This window comes from Chinchilla lanigera, unplaced genomic scaffold, assembly GCF_000276665.1.
Source record: "Chinchilla lanigera isolate Chin_1 unplaced genomic scaffold, ChiLan1.0 scaffold00003, whole genome shotgun sequence".
NCBI classification, from domain to species: Eukaryota; Metazoa; Chordata; class Mammalia; order Rodentia; family Chinchillidae; genus Chinchilla; species Chinchilla lanigera.
The window spans coordinates 712,213-728,584 of record NW_004955404.1 but is presented as its reverse complement, the minus strand read 5'-3'; the positions used below and the strand labels follow the sequence as shown (position 1 = coordinate 728,584).

General features: G+C 59.3%; 1 protein-coding gene across 1 annotated transcript in view; it reads left to right on the top strand.

The window, feature by feature from the left end:
- Window positions 1-16,372, top strand: part of Mcf2l (MCF.2 cell line derived transforming sequence-like) — a gene marked incomplete at its 5' end in the record, with an annotated part of 89,229 nt that overhangs the window by 58,561 nt on the left and 14,296 nt on the right. Inside the window, 12 exon segments of the mRNA XM_013515593.1 lie at window positions 4,041-4,160; window positions 6,768-6,884; window positions 7,343-7,492; window positions 8,126-8,250; window positions 8,609-8,723; window positions 10,687-10,806; window positions 11,127-11,318; window positions 11,759-11,950; window positions 12,299-12,458; window positions 13,368-13,441; window positions 13,752-13,828; window positions 15,791-15,857. Coding sequence (XP_013371047.1) covers window positions 4,041-4,160; window positions 6,768-6,884; window positions 7,343-7,492; window positions 8,126-8,250; window positions 8,609-8,723; window positions 10,687-10,806; window positions 11,127-11,318; window positions 11,759-11,950; window positions 12,299-12,458; window positions 13,368-13,441; window positions 13,752-13,828; window positions 15,791-15,857 — 1,509 coding nt within the window.

Below are 16,372 nucleotides of genomic sequence, written 5' to 3'. Positions count from 1 at the left end.
CTGCACTGTCTGCAGCCATCCTGAGGCCAGGACCCTGCCCTCAGCCCTCAGGAGCCACTGCGGGACGGAGGGCAGAGTGGGCAGCAAGTGCATCCCAGGCTCTCACCGCGGCTCCCAAAGAGACCTCTGATCCCACAGCCTGGCCTTCACCCTGGGCTTCCAGGGGTGGCTGGACAGGTGAGGACCAAGGGGGCTGGTCGCCTAGACAACCCTGTCCCCAAAGTCCAGCTCCTGTCCCACTGTGGGGCCCAGAGCCCTGGGCAGTGGTGACCTGGTCCACATAGAATATTCCAGAAGGAAAGGGGCTGGAGGTCCCCAGAGAGGATGCCCTTCCTGCCAACATCACCCCTTCCTGTTTTTCACTAAAGTTTATAGGGTGCTCACCACAGCCTCAAGGGCTGGGGTCTCGGGGCCCCCCCTCCACTCCTGTCCTACAGGATCCTGACCCCCAGGATATGGACACTGTGGCCCCAGGCCGCCTGCTTCTTGACTGCAAAGTGCTGTGCTGGATCCCCAAGTTGCTAACAGTGTGAGGCACACCGTGGGGAGTGGTCCTGGGCTCCATCACCCCGGCAGACCCACCCTCCATGCAGCAGGACCTCACTCTGGGCTCCTACACATGCACAAGGCACCTGTGTCCTGTGTTGGCTTGAGACAGACTGGAGGGTGGAGGTGGCCCTGGCAGAGAAGAGAGGCTCATATGTCAGCGTTTGTCCCCAAAATGCTTCATTCCAGAGAGCTTCAGGAATGAAGAGAGGGTGTGAACAGAGCACTGTCTCCTTAAGGAACCACAGACTCTGTGTGTGTGTGTGTGTGTGTGTGTGTGTGTGTGTGTGTGTGTGTGTGTGAGACACATGCACACAGAAACACCCCACACACATGCACAGAGACAGATATGCAAAGACAGGAACCCCTCCACACACGCATAGAGACACATGCAGTCACACACTCAGGGACACACCGGGAGACACAGACACACCTACACACATACACAGGATGTACACGCATGGGTACACAGACAGACAACACACACACACAGGCTGTCTGTTGGCCTAGCCATGGTGACTACTTGCCCATACCCCGAAAGCGTAGGTGTGTCCTAGGGACAAGGCCGCCTGTAGACCATGTCCACTCAGGACAGCAGTCCTGGAGCAACACCAGTGTCCAGCGAATGATGCACATGCAGTCTCCCATGTCCTTAACCCCTGTTCTATCCCTGCTAAAACCCAAGCCCATTAGGGTGACGTGTGGTGTCAGCTGTCTCCTCATCTGGTCCCCTTCGTCGTGTTTTGGTTTTGCTCTGGCCTTCTGCAGCACTGAAGTCTGTGGAGACCCAGGCTAGCTTCTGCAGCACCTTCTCCTGGCTTCTCAGCTCCAGCCCCAGCTGGTTGTTCCAGCCAAAGCCCTCGTCCGAGGGTCCCAGGGTCCCGGATCAGTCTGCTCCCAGGTTGGGTGGCTCCTCTTTGTCCGCACCAGGTCCTCCATGACAATGCTTAGGGTGGGTGAGGGCCTCTCCTCTGAGTCCTCCATCCAGGGCTGAGCACCACAGGTTAGTTTTGCCTGACTGCTGGGGAATGGTGGTCAGCGTGTGGCTGTTTCTGTGGCCACACTCCCACCCACTCTTCTGTCACTCAGCCATCCTCCTCAGCTGCAGAAACACTCACCTTATGAGGAAGGAATGGGCTCTGGATCCCAGCTCTGTGGCTGTGCGTTCTGGGGCTGGTGGGATGCACCCTGCACGTGCTGCTGCAGGCCAGGGTCATCCGGGCAGGAAAGGTGGCCATGCCCTGGCAGTAGGGACTCAGCCTGTCACCCAGGGTTAGGTAAGCAGCATCCCACAAGCACCTCACTCTTCCAGGACACAAGAGTTTGTGCTGTGCACCCTCAGGTGGTGTGCCTGTGTCCCTGGGGGACGGAGCCTCCACGCGGCTGTCCGAACTCCCTGCCAGTGTGCGTGGGCCAGGAAGTCCCTACCTGTGCCCACTGGCTTGAGCCTCTGATTCAGACTCAGGTGTCCTCATCTAATGCTGAGGCACAAGTGTCCAAGTGTATTTTTAATATCACCTCTGAGCGTTCATGGGCAGCTAGCTGACAAGTCTGCCTGGCCAGGTTTCAGCTGCTGTTCGGAGACTCTGCAGTGCCCTTGGCTTCACCTGAGCTTGTGATTTCTCACTAAGTCTCTAAGAATATCAGCCGAGAGCCAGCCAGCACCTCTGTTTCTACCTCCACAACTGTCAGGTCATCACCCGTATTCCTGTCCCAGAGTCCGTCAGCATCAGCCCCAGGAAGTAAGCGGGATGGCTTCTGTGTTGCGTAGAAACCTACAGTCATTTATGATCACTTGATAATTTTTAAAAATATAAATTACATTGTTTGTAGCCTCCACTCCAATCTTCTGTTTATTTCTATTCTTTCAATTAAAGCTGTTATTTTAGACCTTACTCAGCTTTTAATACAGAAGGTTGATTTCAGAGCCAGGCATAGTGCCTGGTGGCACACACCTGTAGTCCCTGCACTCTGGGAGGCTGAGACAGGAGGATCACAAGGATGATCCCGCCCAGCCTGGGCAACTTTGTCGCTTACCAAGACCCTGTCACAAAATTTAAAAAGTCCTAAACGGGGATGAAGATGCAGCTCAGTGTGAACGAAGGCCCTGGACTCAACCCCAGTACTGTACCCCCAGCAGATTCCAAACCAGAAAGAGCTTAACTTGCTGTTTACATCCTGTGTGTGTACACAACCAACGCCTCCTCACTGGTCTAGAATTTGAGGGTTATTGTGCTGACTACGAAGGTTCAATAACTTGCACAGTGGGAACCCTGAGGCAGACAGGAGTGTGCCCATCTCTCATCTCCAGTGGGGCAGACAGGGCATCCCCCAAGCCGCCTGGCCCCAGAGAGCTGACCTCCGTGATGCTGCACAGGCGACACTGTCAGGTGAGGGCCTGCCTCTGTCTCAAGGTCCCAGCAGCGCCTGGCCCAGAAGCTGACCTGAGGTGTGCAGGGGAGTGGGGTTCCCTGGCTGACAGGCGGCCTGAGCAACTTTAGGTCCTGGTGCCTCGGGCTGGGTCCTCAGCACATGGAGCACAGCTGGGCACCCCAGCTGCAGGGGTGGAGGACAGTCACTGCTCACTGCAGCCAGGTCATGTCCACTTGACCTTGCCACAGAGGGGCAGAGAAGAGAGAGGGCCCCAGGTCCTCAGGAGGAGCCAGCCGCACGGCTGCCTGCTCTCTGCCACCTCAATTCCTGGGTCACACTGAGCAGGAACCCACCGGGCAGGCTGATGACGCCTGAGGCCACCTAATCCCTGTCCACCAGGACTGTGAGGCAGCTTGCCTGGGGTCATGCCATCCTCAACATGGTGTGGTGACCAGGCCCAGTTCTGTCCCCACTTGCACACAGAAAAACTGAGGCTCACACAAGTAAAGTAACTTGCGGGTCCCACATTGCTGTAGGCGGCAGAACAGTAACAAATAGGTCTGTGTCGCTATTCCAGTGTGTGTGTGCGTGCTGGGGTGGAGCTTATTTGTGTTTTGTTTTAGGCAACACGTACAGGAGTCTAGTAGCGTTTTTGAACAAGTATGTTCACTTCCTGTGACAGAGTCCTGCACACAGTCGGGGTCTGTGTCCTTGATTCCATTCTGGAGCTGAGACCCAGGGGTGGCAGGGTTGTCCCCAAGGTGGGGGGGGGGCCTCCGGGCACCTGGTGTAGCAGTGTTGCCACTGTCTACCTTGTCTTTACGTGACCTCCTCCTGTGCACACCTGGGCCCAGAGTCCCCTCCACATGAGGACCGTCACTGCCAGGGCCACCCTGACAGCCTCATTGCTCTCAGCAGCACTGTTAAGGCCCTGTCCCCACTCAAAGTCCCTTGTGAGTGCAGGGACTGGGAACTCGCACAAATGAACGTAAGTGACACAGTTCGCCCAAGCCTCTGACCTTGGGGTTTGCGAGCAGCGTTCGGTCAGGCCACCAGCCACTGAAAGTGACACCGTGGCTTCATCTGCCCTGAAGGACACCACAACCCTCTCTGTCTGGCAGGCATCGTTCCCGGCAAACCTGCAGCTGGTCCTCGTCCTTCGCCCAACAGGATTCTTCCAGAGGACGCTCTCAGACATCGCCTTCAGGTTCCACAGAGATGACTTTAAGATGAAGGTGCCGGTGAGTACGCCCTGCTCTGAGGTTGCCTGGTTGGCTCAGGTGCGTCCGTGACTGTCTGTGACCGTCGGAGTTCGCAAACTCAGTTAACCTCAGGCTGCAGCCATTAACACACCTTTCAAGGCGAGGTCCTCTGCCCTGGTGCTGCCTGGAGCAGCTGATGCTCTTTCTGCTCACCCCTGGTCCCAGTGCCCCAAGCCCACAGTGTGCAGGCCCCACAGAGACACTCGTCTGAGGCACGAGTCACAGCCGCCCCCACACCCAGGGAGAGGGGTCAGTGAGAGGGTGCGACGGTCCCCAGGCCCATAGAGGACGCCCAGCTATCCCACCCTCTCTGCTGGCTATCCACACCTCCACTGCCGCTGGAGCACTGCTCTCTCGACTCTTAAAGAACACAGGCCTCTGAGGTGCCTGAGATCCTGTGCAGTTCAGGAGGCCACGATGCCTGGTTCCACCACAGCAGTGGCTCCTGTAGCAGCCCTGGCAACCCTGCCAGCCAGCCAACCACGAGCTCGTTCCTCCCACAGAGGGCACAGAAAGCAGGGGCCAAGGCAGGCTGTGAGGCTGCCAGCAGTACACCTGGGATCCAGGGGGCAGATGTCCTCTCTCCCCGCCCCATGTGAAGACCGCCCCTGTCCTCTGCCCCCGTAGGCAGGAGGGAGCCCCTCTCTGAGCAGGGCAGCTCCCCAGTGCTAGGCCATCTTGCTTGTCCTGCCCATGATGGTCCTGCCCACCTGTCCTGTCTGTGAAGGCCGTGCCACCTCTGGAGCAGGACACCCCCCTCTCATGGCAGTTACCCAGATCTTGGGCACAAAGCCGTGCGGCAGCAGCCAGACACTGCACGGTGAGGCTACCCGGAGGCACCTGCGGTCTCTGGAGCCATCCTGGTGGCCCCTGGGACAACAGACTCTTGGTTCATTGGGACACTGCACCCTGATGCCCCGTGGCACCTGTATCTGGGCAGTCAGCATCCTAGAACTGATGAGAGCAGAGCCGTGGGCAGTCACTCGGCCTACAGAGTTGGCCCTGACACCAGGGCACAGTGCTGTTTGGCCAATGTCTCCACTGGCCTCTCAGGCAGTGACGTGTCTCATGGCCTTACGCTCAGAATGGCATCAGTGAGTGCTGTGAACCCCATTAGTAACAGGTCTGTGCGCTGTGGCAAGCTCACAGGCCTACACTCAGCACAGCCTCCCGTGCAGAGCGGCATGGTGGTGTCAGCAGCTGGCAGAAGTGGGTCCCGTCTGGCCCAGCCGTTCCCCTCCTAGGCATTTCCCCAAAGAACCAAAGACGGCGCATTACAGTGACCCAGCTCACTGTTGGCCCCATCTTGGAAGTGGCCTATGTGTCCATCAGCAGATGGATGGATGAGGAAAGTGTGGTGTTTACACACAGTGGAGCACTACTCTGCCACAAAGAAGGATAAAGCTGAGGTGTGTTCAGAGGATGCACCTAGAGACCAAAATGTTAAGTGACGTAAATCAGACATGTGAGCTTAAATACCGCATGGTTTCTCTTATGTGATAAGCTCAACATGTGCATAAATTAAAGAGCAAAATGAAAGGCAGATGACAGGGAACAGGGGTACAGATCCTTTGCCAGAGGGAAGAGGGCCAGGACATGGGGAGGCACACCCAGGAAGCTGTGTGTCCAAGCACCAGCTCCCACAAAGAGTGTGGACGGCTGTTAGCAAGTACGCAGTGCAGAGGAGCGGAGAGGGCGGGAGGACCTCGGAGGGTGTGGCAGCCTCAGGCTGCTAGGCTGCCTGCGGGGCCTGGCCCAGCGGCGGCTGGTGGGCCGTGAGGGGGTAATTTTATTAGGACCAAGAGCCTGGGGTCATCTCTGCCTAGGACTCTTGGAGGGGAACCGAGTTCTGTCATATTTAGAATGGGGAAAGCCCCTCTTCCTGGTGCTGCAACCCAGATCACCTCCGGATGCTGTCTGTCCCGCTGCAGGGCAGCAAACAGCCCTGCTGAGAACCGCCTTAAACTAATCCGGGATTTAATAACTCACGGCGCTGCATCAAGTAACAGCCCAGTCTCCACAGCCCTGTTCCGTCAGATCTGCCTGACACTCACAAAGCAGAGGCTAAGTTTTACCTCAAACTGATGGTTGGAATGACCCGGGCTGGGTGTGAGGAACAGAGGAACCGCTGAGAAGGTGGAGACAAGCACAGCGTGTGTGGGGCCCCTCAGCCTGCGGCGGGTCCCCGCTCGGGGCTGCCGGTCCCCCTGTCCAGGCAGTGGCCTGACTCTGCATGCTAAGCTGAGTCTAAGCAGCAGCACGTGACCTCGAGTTGGGCTCAGGACCAGGAGGACAGTGTGTTTGGAATCCAGCACCCTCAGCTTTCCTCACTAAGCCTCCTCGGAGGTGGAGCTGTGCACTGCTGCGTGCCAGCCCCTCTGCTGAGGGTGCACATTCATCCTCAATTCACCCTGGGCCCCCACTGTGACCTGGTAGGATCCACAACATGCCCATTTTACAAATGAGGAAACAGGCATAGAGCGAATAAGAGAAGGTGCCAGGTCAGGGAGGATACAGCCGGACTTAAACCTGGCCCACTCATCTGAAGCCCTGGGTGCTCTGCTGATGGGGCCTTGTTTCCCCCAGGTCATAATGCTGAGCTCAGTGCCAGAACTGCATGGCTACATCGACAAGTCACAGCTGACCGAGGACCTCGGGGGGACCCTGGACTACTGCCACTCACGCTGGCTGTGCCACCGCACGGTGAGTGTGACCCAGCGCCCCATGGTGGTGTCCTCGTGGATCCACAGCCAACCCAGAAGGGCTGCTTCTCATCACGACTCAGCCTTCTCCAAAAACACGGTCCCGGCAGCGCCAGCCTCCCTCCCCGAGCATGAGGAGAGGTCTCAGTAGACCTTAGTCATCGTGAAGAACGAACATGAGTAATATGTTCGGGAGTGGTTCGCTCAGGCTTGGAGACAGGAAAAGGAGACCGCACCACTGTGTGCTGCGGTTGTGAAATGCTTAGCAAGGAGGGCGGCATGACCCTAGGTGACGGGGCCATCTGGAGGGCCTGCCTGGTAGGTGCGGGAGGGCCCCTGGCCTGGTCACTCATGTGGGCACAGCAGTCCGGCCGCTCCCTTCGCCAGGCAGTCGCAGCTGTGTCGGCTTTCAGGCGGCCGTGCGCTTGTGCGGCCACTGACCAGCTGTTTCCCCGCCAGGCCATCGAAAGCTTCGCGCTCATGGTGAAGCAGACGGCCCAGATGCTGCAGTCCTTCGGGACGGAGCTGGCCGAGACCGAGCTGCCGAACGACGTCCCTTCCACCAGCTTGGTGCTGAGCGCGCACACGGAGAAGAAGGACAAAGCCAAGGTACGCGCGGCTCTTCCCTCGCTTGTGGCAGCTTCCAAGATGTCTGAGTGACCCTGGAAACGGCGGCCCAGTGTCACAGGCGTGAGCTGGCCCTTCCTCCAGCACAGGCTGCAAGCCCGCCGGCCAGGGGCTGCCCTCTCTGAGTGGTGCTCAATGGCTGGAAGGCTAAGGATGCAGGAGCCCCACCCCACCCCTCACTACAGGCAGGGAAGAGGCGATGAACTGCAGCCTCTACGTCCTCTCTGGGCTTAACATGCTGCCACCTGAGCTCTCACGTCTGCTGCCCGTGTGCAGGGCCATGGCTTGCTGGGTGTCTCCAGAACTCTGTCCTGGCTCTGCCAGCCAGATAGTCATGCCCAGATCAGCCTTCACCCTGCAGAGAGGCTAGCTCAGAAGAGAGATGGGAGTTAGGAAGCCTGGTTTCTGGTTACATTTTTACCTCACCCCAATGCCCCTAGCCCTAGCGCTGCCCTGGTGCAAATAGGAGCTGCCCGACACCTGCCACTCCCAGTGTGGGGTGTGTGTGGGCATAGTCACAAAGAGGGGATGGCTTTGTGCCACCCTGCACAATGGCCCTGAGGTCTGACCACACACCCAAGTGGGCCGCAGTGCAAGGCTGCTCTGTGTCCGCAGGAGGATCTGCGGCTGGCGCTCCAGGAGGGGCAGGGCATCCTCCAGAGCCTCCAGGACCCGCCGGCAGAAGGCTCAGCGCAGGGCGTGAACCAGGACCAGCTGGACAGCCAAACCACCGTGCAGAGGTGAGGCCCACACCAGCCGGTGCGCACCACACATCATGCACTCGAGACCCTCAGGGCACCGCACCAGGACTGTTTCCCGGTCTGTCAAACAGCAGTCAGAAAGGCCTGCCAGGAGTTGGCTGGATCCGGAGGTGCAGGACACTGCCCCCCACCCTGGGTCAGAGCTGAGGAAGCCCCCGCGGCCCCTGCCCTTGCAGCTGTGGGTGCCACAAGGCTGAGCCCTGCCTGGCGAGACCCCCTCCCCCGTGAGGTGCAGAGGGACGCCCCACTCTGCTGACTTGTCCCCCACCTCGGCCGCCCGGATTCCGGGATCCGGGATCAGGGCCTCATCCCTCTCCTGCGCCCGCACCCTCTGTAGGCTCCTGGCGCAGCTGCATGAGACGGAAGCTGCCTTCGACGAGTTCTGGGCCAAGCACCAGCAGAAGCTGCAGCAGTGCCTGCGCCTGCGCCACTTTGAGCAGGGCTTCCGCGAGGTGAGGCGAGGGGCGGGCCCTTAGCGGAGGACAGGAGGCGACTGGCCTACGGTGGGCGGGGCCTCGGCGAGGGGCGGGGCCTTGGTTCAGGGGCGGGACCTCTATGCGAGGCGGGGCTGGCACAGGACGCATCTCCGCAGCTTGGCACCTGCAGAAAATGATGTTTGTAGCTTGTTTGTGTTTGAACTGTAGAGGCCTCTTCAGATCACGTAACGTTTTTAAGTTAAGTGTTTTATTTAGAGATAGATCATCAGAGGTCCAGATGGGGTCGTGAAGAGCAAGGCGCAGGGACCCTGTACCTCCCCAGTGCCCCACTGGTGACAAAGGTAGCAAGACATGCGGCCACACCCTCGGGTCTGCACAGCAGGGGCCAGGTCCTCCCCTCAGGACCGCTGTGGTGCATACTACGCATGTTGGGGGCCTGTAGTGGAGCCCTCAGCATAGTTGTCTGGAGTTCTCCAAGGTCCCTGGCTTGCATGTGGGTGTTTCCTTCGTGTGGCAGATTCATGCTCCCAAGGACACAATGAATCCCTCCCTCAAGGACCGGGAGTGCCCAGGTTGTGCCTCCAGCATCAGTGCTCCAACGTCCGAGTGACATCGGGCACCCCCACACCCATGCCTGAGTGACGGGTCTCCACATGCTGTCAGGCTGTCAGTGTAATCTTTGTGTTGATGTCATGCTCCCATCTGGCGGGTGTGTCCTGGTTCTCATGGCTCAGTCAGCGCTGCTGCCTCAGGCACCAAGCCCTGAGCAGAGGGTTGGGGACTTGCACACACAGGCCAACTGCGGTCTGGTGGGAGATCGCACCAGCAGGTGGTCTGACTTCCCCCACCCGTCCTGCTATCTGCATTGAGCTGCTGGTGGACACAGTCTCTGGGTCACGTTGTGTAATCCATCAGCCATGCTGTCTTGGATTGGTGTATTGGGCTATTCATACTGAACACTGTTATTAGTACTGTAGGACTTTAGTCTGCATTGTATATGGTGTATTCTTTTCATTCTTTCTATTCTTTCTGTGTAGTCAAACATTTTCCAGAATTTGGTTTCACTAAATCAAAATTTTAGTTTTTATTTTTTGGCTTTATCTCACGGTGCAGGTTTTTTAGTGGCTGCTCTGGGTGTTGCATTATAACTTATTTTGCACACTGATGATCACTGTTGTATTATGTGTAATACACATATTCAGGTGCCTAGAGTGAAGGGAGCTTTCTATACTCAACCACCTGCCCTGTTTAGGGTAAAGTGACCTTCATACCCTCCCCGCCTGCGTTCGGAACCACACCAGCATCCGCATTTTGCTCTAGAAACCCCGGGAGCAGCAAGCCTGAGCTCTGTGCTACCTGCACAGGTTAAGATGGACAAGAGTCCCACCCTAGCCCTCGAACCCAGGCTGTCAGAATCACAACCCCGCAGCACCAGCGTCTGTATGGACACTCACTCTCAGGGACATCTAATAAGAAAAACAAAAGCTTTCCTACCTAAAATGATGAACTGTCATAGTTTTTAAAATTTTGAAGCTAAGTGCACACCTGTAATCCCAGCACTCTGGGAAGCTGAGGCAGGAGGACTAAAAGTTCAAGGCCAGCCTGGGCAACTTAGCAACGTAGCAAGACCCTGTCTCAAAAAAAAAAAAAACCTCACTCTATGAAGCCCTCTGTTATTTCGCCAATGGCAGAATAACAGGCTATTTGGGGGTTGCCTGGAGCAGGAAGGGAAGGAGCCTCTGAACTTCCTGCCCAGGGCAAGCTGTGATGGGGTCATGCACAGCACCTGTGTGCAACCCGCTGCTGTCCTTTCGGCTTCCAGGTGTCCCCATGAGTGGGTGGTGGGCTGACACAGAGGGCCACCTCGTTGGCAGAGGCCACCCTCAGTCTGGCTGTGTCCCTGGCCCCCGCCCCTGCCCACCTGGGCTCACTGACACTGTGCCTGGCACGGCTCTCTAGTTGGCCTCCTCTGTTCCAGGTCAAAGCCGCCTTGGACACAGTGTCCCAGAAGATAGCGACCTTCACAGACGTCGGAAACAGCCTGGCACACGTGGAGCACCTGCTGAAGGATCTGGCCAGCTTCGAGGAGAAGTCCAGCGTGAGGAGGGGGCACGGCAGGGGGACCCCACTCCCAGGACCCACAGAGGCCTCAGGCGCACAGCCTGCCCTTGATCATGCCTCTGTCACAAAGCTCTGGCTATCTGCTGATTCTCTCCTTGTCCAGTGATGCCTTCTGGGCCAGGCAGCTCCTGTTGCCTCTGGGCCCCAGCATAGCTTCGGGATGAGGGACATTCAGTCATCCATAGTCGTAAACAAAAATGATGGCTTTCCTGAAACCCCAGGCCCAGCCTACCAGAGGATCAGGAGCCGCAGTTGCCTCTACTGAGAACACCCGGGCTGACTTTCCTGTGTCCACAGGTGGCCGTGGAGAGGGCCCGCATCCTGGCGCTGGAGGGTGAGGGGCTCATCGACAACAAGCACTACGCCGTGGACTCCATCCGCCCCAAGTGTGAGGAGCTGCGGCACCTCTGTGACCAGTTCTCCTCGGAGGTCAGCAGGAGGCGGGGCCTGCTCAGCAAAGCCCTGGAGCTGCACAGCCTTCTGGAGACGGTAGGCGGCCCCTCCACCATGGGCATCCATGGGCGAATCCAGGGGCAGCACTGTTGCTGCAGCAGCCGCTGACCAGGAAGCAGCCTCCTCCCTTCCCTGTGTTCCTCTTCCTGTCCACCTGAAGGGACCAGTCCCGATGGGTGCTTCTGCCTCTGAGAATCCACCACCACAGTAGTGATTTCTGCCAGGGGACCAGAGACCTAACATCCTGGTTTGTCCCTTGTTCCCCTCTCCCCCTCAGAAGAATCCAGTCCTGGGGAGCCCCAGAGAGCACCCCAGAGAGCCTCCTGGACTTGGTGCAGAAGTGTGATGAGCCAGTGCGTTAGATTTCTCCCAAAAATGCGTCAGGGCAGACGCGTGAGGCGTGGCTGGGACAAGGAAGGCAGTGCTTCGGGAAGGGCGCTGAGGAGCAGGTTCTGACCCTGGTGCTCTGCTTCCAGTCCATGAAGTGGTGTGATGAGGGCATCTACCTGCTGGCCTCACAGCCTGTGGACAAGTGCCAGTCCCAGGATGGTGCCGAGGCGGCTCTGCAGGAGATCGAGAGGTTCCTGGAGACCGGTGCAGAGCACAAGATCCAGGAGCTCAATAAGATCTACAAGGAGTACGAATCCATCCTCAACCCAGACCTCATGGTAATGCCGGCAGGCTCCCAGCAGTCTGGGCCCTCTGGACACTGGGGTGTCACTCGCTAGGAGGGGGCTCCCCGGGGACCCGTCACACTCCAGCGCCTCTGGACACTGCACTGAAACAGGTCCCTTCTCACCACCGTGCCCCGGGGACCCCAGGGAGACATTTGCTCCACCTGAGACCACCGTCCTCCCGGCCTCCTGGCCCAGCCCCTCCACTGTGGCCAGAGCTGCACGGGATGCCACCATAGGAACCCAGGCAACAGAGTGTGTGCTGCAGCACATCCTGTACGGGACAGGGTGACCTCGGTGACTGGCCGATGTGGTGCGGGACTCACAGTGGTGTCCTTCCAGGAGCACGTGCAGAAGGTCTTCCAGAAGCAGGAGAGCATGCAGGAGATGTTCCACCGCCGGCAGGCAAGCCTCAAGAAGCTGGCGGCCAAGCAGACTCGGCCTGTGCAGCCGGTGGCCCCCAGGCCGGAAGCGCTCACAAAGTCACCCTGTCCGTCCCCAGGTGTGTGCAGCAGTCCTCGCCAGAGAGCCAGGGTCCCTGTGGTAGACACCGCATAGCAATGTTCCCCCACGAGCCTCCTCCTTGCCCAGCTCCAGCACAGCACACTTGGTTGGCAGTGCATGCCCAGAGCCGGTGCAGCCCTGCCAGGAGTCAACAGCATTCATCCTCCATGGCCGCTGTGCCTCCTCTGTGGCCACCCTTGTGCTGGGCAAAGGCAGAGTTGGATCCTGTAGGCTGAGACTGTGTGAGTTCCTGGCCGTTTCCCAGCCCCTGTCCTCGCCCACCGTGCTCCATGCTGTAGCCATAACATCCTCTCTTGGCTCCGGCCCACCCAGGCCTTCCTGGCTGCCCACCACGACCAAGCCGTGTCCTGCCTGACTCCCAAGCCCACGAGGGCTCCATGGCCTCCACCTTCCCTGGCCCTGCTCCTTGCCACCCTGCCAGGCAGACCACTATGCATTTCTCAGAGAGTTTCTTGTCCCTTACCTCAGAACACTTCCCAGCTCTTCCTCAATGGGTTTCCTCCCAGGAATTCCAGAGCCCAGTGGGCTTGGGACTGTCACCGTGCACCCTGGCTTTTGGTAAATGGCACTAGCAAGTGCTGAGTGCCCTCGGCACACTGGGGCGGGAGAGGCCGCTTCTCCACCCATGTGGTGGCTCCGAGCCTGCAGCCGTGCCCTGCCCAGTCCCACCCCATGTCACACCCACCTGAAGGTGGGGGCTCCCACCAGCCGCTGCCCAGAGACCCCCACCCTCCCTGTCCCTGGAGTCTCTCACCCTCTCTACCTCTCCATGGCACCTGCTCCCCTCTCTTCTCTGGGCCTTCTGCATCTTCACTAGAGAGCTGAGGAAAGCCCATGTCTCCTGCTCGGGAAGAACTAATGCCATCACCACTATCCTCCAAACCAGGTACCTGGCGTGGACCTGAGAACTCTGGCTCTGACAGCAGCGCATTGCGGCGGGGACCTTACCGCAGGGCCAAGGTGAGGGCATCTGCCACCAAGACCCAGCTGTGTGCCACCAAGACCCCACAGGCCACGGGCTTCACTGCCACGGCTTTCTATGAAGCCAGTGACCCTCTTGTGCCCTCTCTGGGGCTCCACAAGGCCTACCTTAGGGTGTGCAGGCTTTGAGAGTGCGTTGCCCTCAGAGTCATCCCCAGGCAGGGATTGGCAGTTCCAGGCTCCCGAGGGTGTCTCCTCAGGACTGTCCCCTGCGGGTGATGCCTGATTTCCACCTCTCCTGCTGCAGCTGCAGATCTGAGCTGACGTGCCATGCACTCTTCTCCCACAGAGCGAAGCGAGTGAGAGCCGGCAGGGCCGGGGCAGCTCCACAGGGGACGAGGAGGAGAGCCTGGCCATCCTGCGCAGGTGAACGTCCACCCCTAGGTGGCCGGGGTGCCCACCCCGACCCAGGCTGAGGCTGTGAGGTCCTGGGAAGCTGGGTGCCTGTGTGGGCAGCTGGGCACCTCTGCCCTGTGTGCAGAGCTGGGACACACATGAGTGGTGGCATGCACCAATACAAGCACACTTCCACTGGGCCAGAGTGACCAGCCACATAGCTGAGTCCTCCTGGGGCCTGGTCACCTCTTCCGCAGAGGCTGCCCTCCTTACAAAGGCAAACCAGGTCATGTTCAGGGATGCCCCAGACTCCACCATCTGCCCATCATTCCTCTCTGGCTGCCGAGAGCCTGCCTGTCCGGCCATGTCCTGCCATGTCTGGCCGAGCCGCCCCCACGCCCAGGTCTTCCTTGGCCATCATCCCCTTCACGTTCACATCATCCTGGTACTCTCAGATGCAGCGCCCACTTCACCACCTCTTGAAAGCTCGTGGGCAGCAAATGAACAAAGCCATGGGGCAGTCCTGGGAGCACAGCTGGACCAATGTGGACACCAGGACATGGGCAGCTGGCACCTACCACCCCAGATGGTCTCGTGTGCCTCGGGGAGCAGCTCTGGGCCCAGCTTTGGGGCGAGCCCAGGGTGGGACTGGACAGAACCGCAGGAGACACCGTCTCCCACCTCCCTGGGCACTGCCTGCCACTGTCACTCCAGGAGCCACCACCGGCAGTCAGGGCCACTGAGGACCAGAGCTGAGTGTTACTTCCGAGACCACAGGTGGCCAGTGCGGGGGGGCAGTGCTGCTCCTGCTCACGCCCTGTCCAGCTCCCTCACTACCTAGGAGGCCGGGTCCTCCCACTCAGGGGTGCTGTGCAGGCTGAAGAGTAGCTACCATCTTGCTCAGTCCCACCTGGCCCAGGGCAGACCTCAGCAGGCATGGGAGGTGGACAGGAAAAGAGGCCTCAGCACTCAGGGGGCAAGGACAGCAGTCAGAGCCGGGGTCTCCACATCAGCCAGACAGCATGGACCTAGGATGGATGCATGCATGGGGCAACCCAGTTGCAGGGCTCCCCAGACGCCATGCCTTCCATGTCTGCCCTGCACACAGCTCCAGCAGACACCTGGGTCCCGGGCCTTTTACCATCATTGCTCTGAAGTTGGGGTGAAGAAGGTACCCTGGAAAACATCTGGCCTCAGTGTACACAGCAGGCCTTTCCAGGGGTGCCCAGTAGGCACAGCACTGTCCCTCTGAGGCCCAAAGATGGAGCAGATGTGTGGTTAGGCAGACAGGTTCTACCAGGCACTGACGGGGGTGGGGGTGGACACTGGAGGAGCCTCCAGACAGAACATAGTCTGTGGTTCACAGGGCACAGCCCTCCATCCAACATGCACCAGTCCAGAGGGAGCCCTGGGTGGCCACACCAGTCCCCTTGCCTACATGCAGGGCAGGACCCTCAATCGGGTGCGTTAGACAACCCGAGCCCCATGGCCTCCAGTTCCTGTGAATTACAGCACAAGTGTGGTCCTCCTTGGGAGAGACCTGGATGGCCAGTGTAAGCCGCTGCTCCTGACGCATCCAGTAGGTCTGCAGGTGGTGGCCATGCACCTGCCACATGCAGGAAGGAACTGCGGAGTGGCTGAGGGTACCGAGCCGAAGGACAGCTATGCTTGGCTGGGGAGGGCTGGGGTGCTGGGTGGGGTCTTCCTGGTGCGCTCAGGCTGTGGAGGAAGCAGCTGCACAGATGGCATCAGCAGGCTCGCTCACCGGTGTGTGTGGGTCAGGGCTGCTGGTCAGAGGGACCCAAGGGGCAGGAGACTGGCTGGGGCCGCACCCAGGAGGGCACAGGGAGGTGGCACAGGGAGGTGGCCCACGGGGAGTGTGAGGCTCATGGAGGACACGAACACTGGGTGGGTCCTTTGCCTGTGGACCCTGCATCCCAGGTCCCCGTGGACTTGCACCCAGCCAGCTCTCAATCTCCACCCCCGCCCCAGGCACGTGATGAACGAGCTCCTGGACACAGAACGGGCCTACGTGGAGGAGCTGCTCTGCGTCCTGGAGGTGAGGCTGCCGGGAGCAGGGCCCGTGCTGCCCTCACCCTGGGTGCGGTGTTAAACTGCTGCTTAGAAATGAGTGTCTGAGTCCCCTAGAAGGCACATGGACTTCGCAAAGTGGGGTGAACTCAGCTGTCCCTCACAGGCCAGGGGTGTGACACCCACTAAGGGAGATCTGTGCGACGTGGGGCTTCTGCAGCCAGAGCGCTACCCACTCCCAGCCGACTTGTGGCCGTCCCAGGCACATGGCAGGGAGTCCGGGAGGAGGAGCCAGCACAGTCGCATGGCTGGAAGGTCCCAGAGCCAGGCTGGCTGCTCTGCGGAAGGGCCTGCCACATGCCAAGCCCTCAGGGTGACCAGCGGCCGATGGCCACAACCCAGGGCTTGCTAATGCAAGTGTACAGGGAGACCCATGCCCTGCCGCTGGATAAAAGATCTCAGGGGAAGCAGGCAGCGTCCACCCTCCCCCACAGGGCGTGTGTTTTGTGGCTCTGTCCTCATACCCTGGTGCCCCATCGCAGA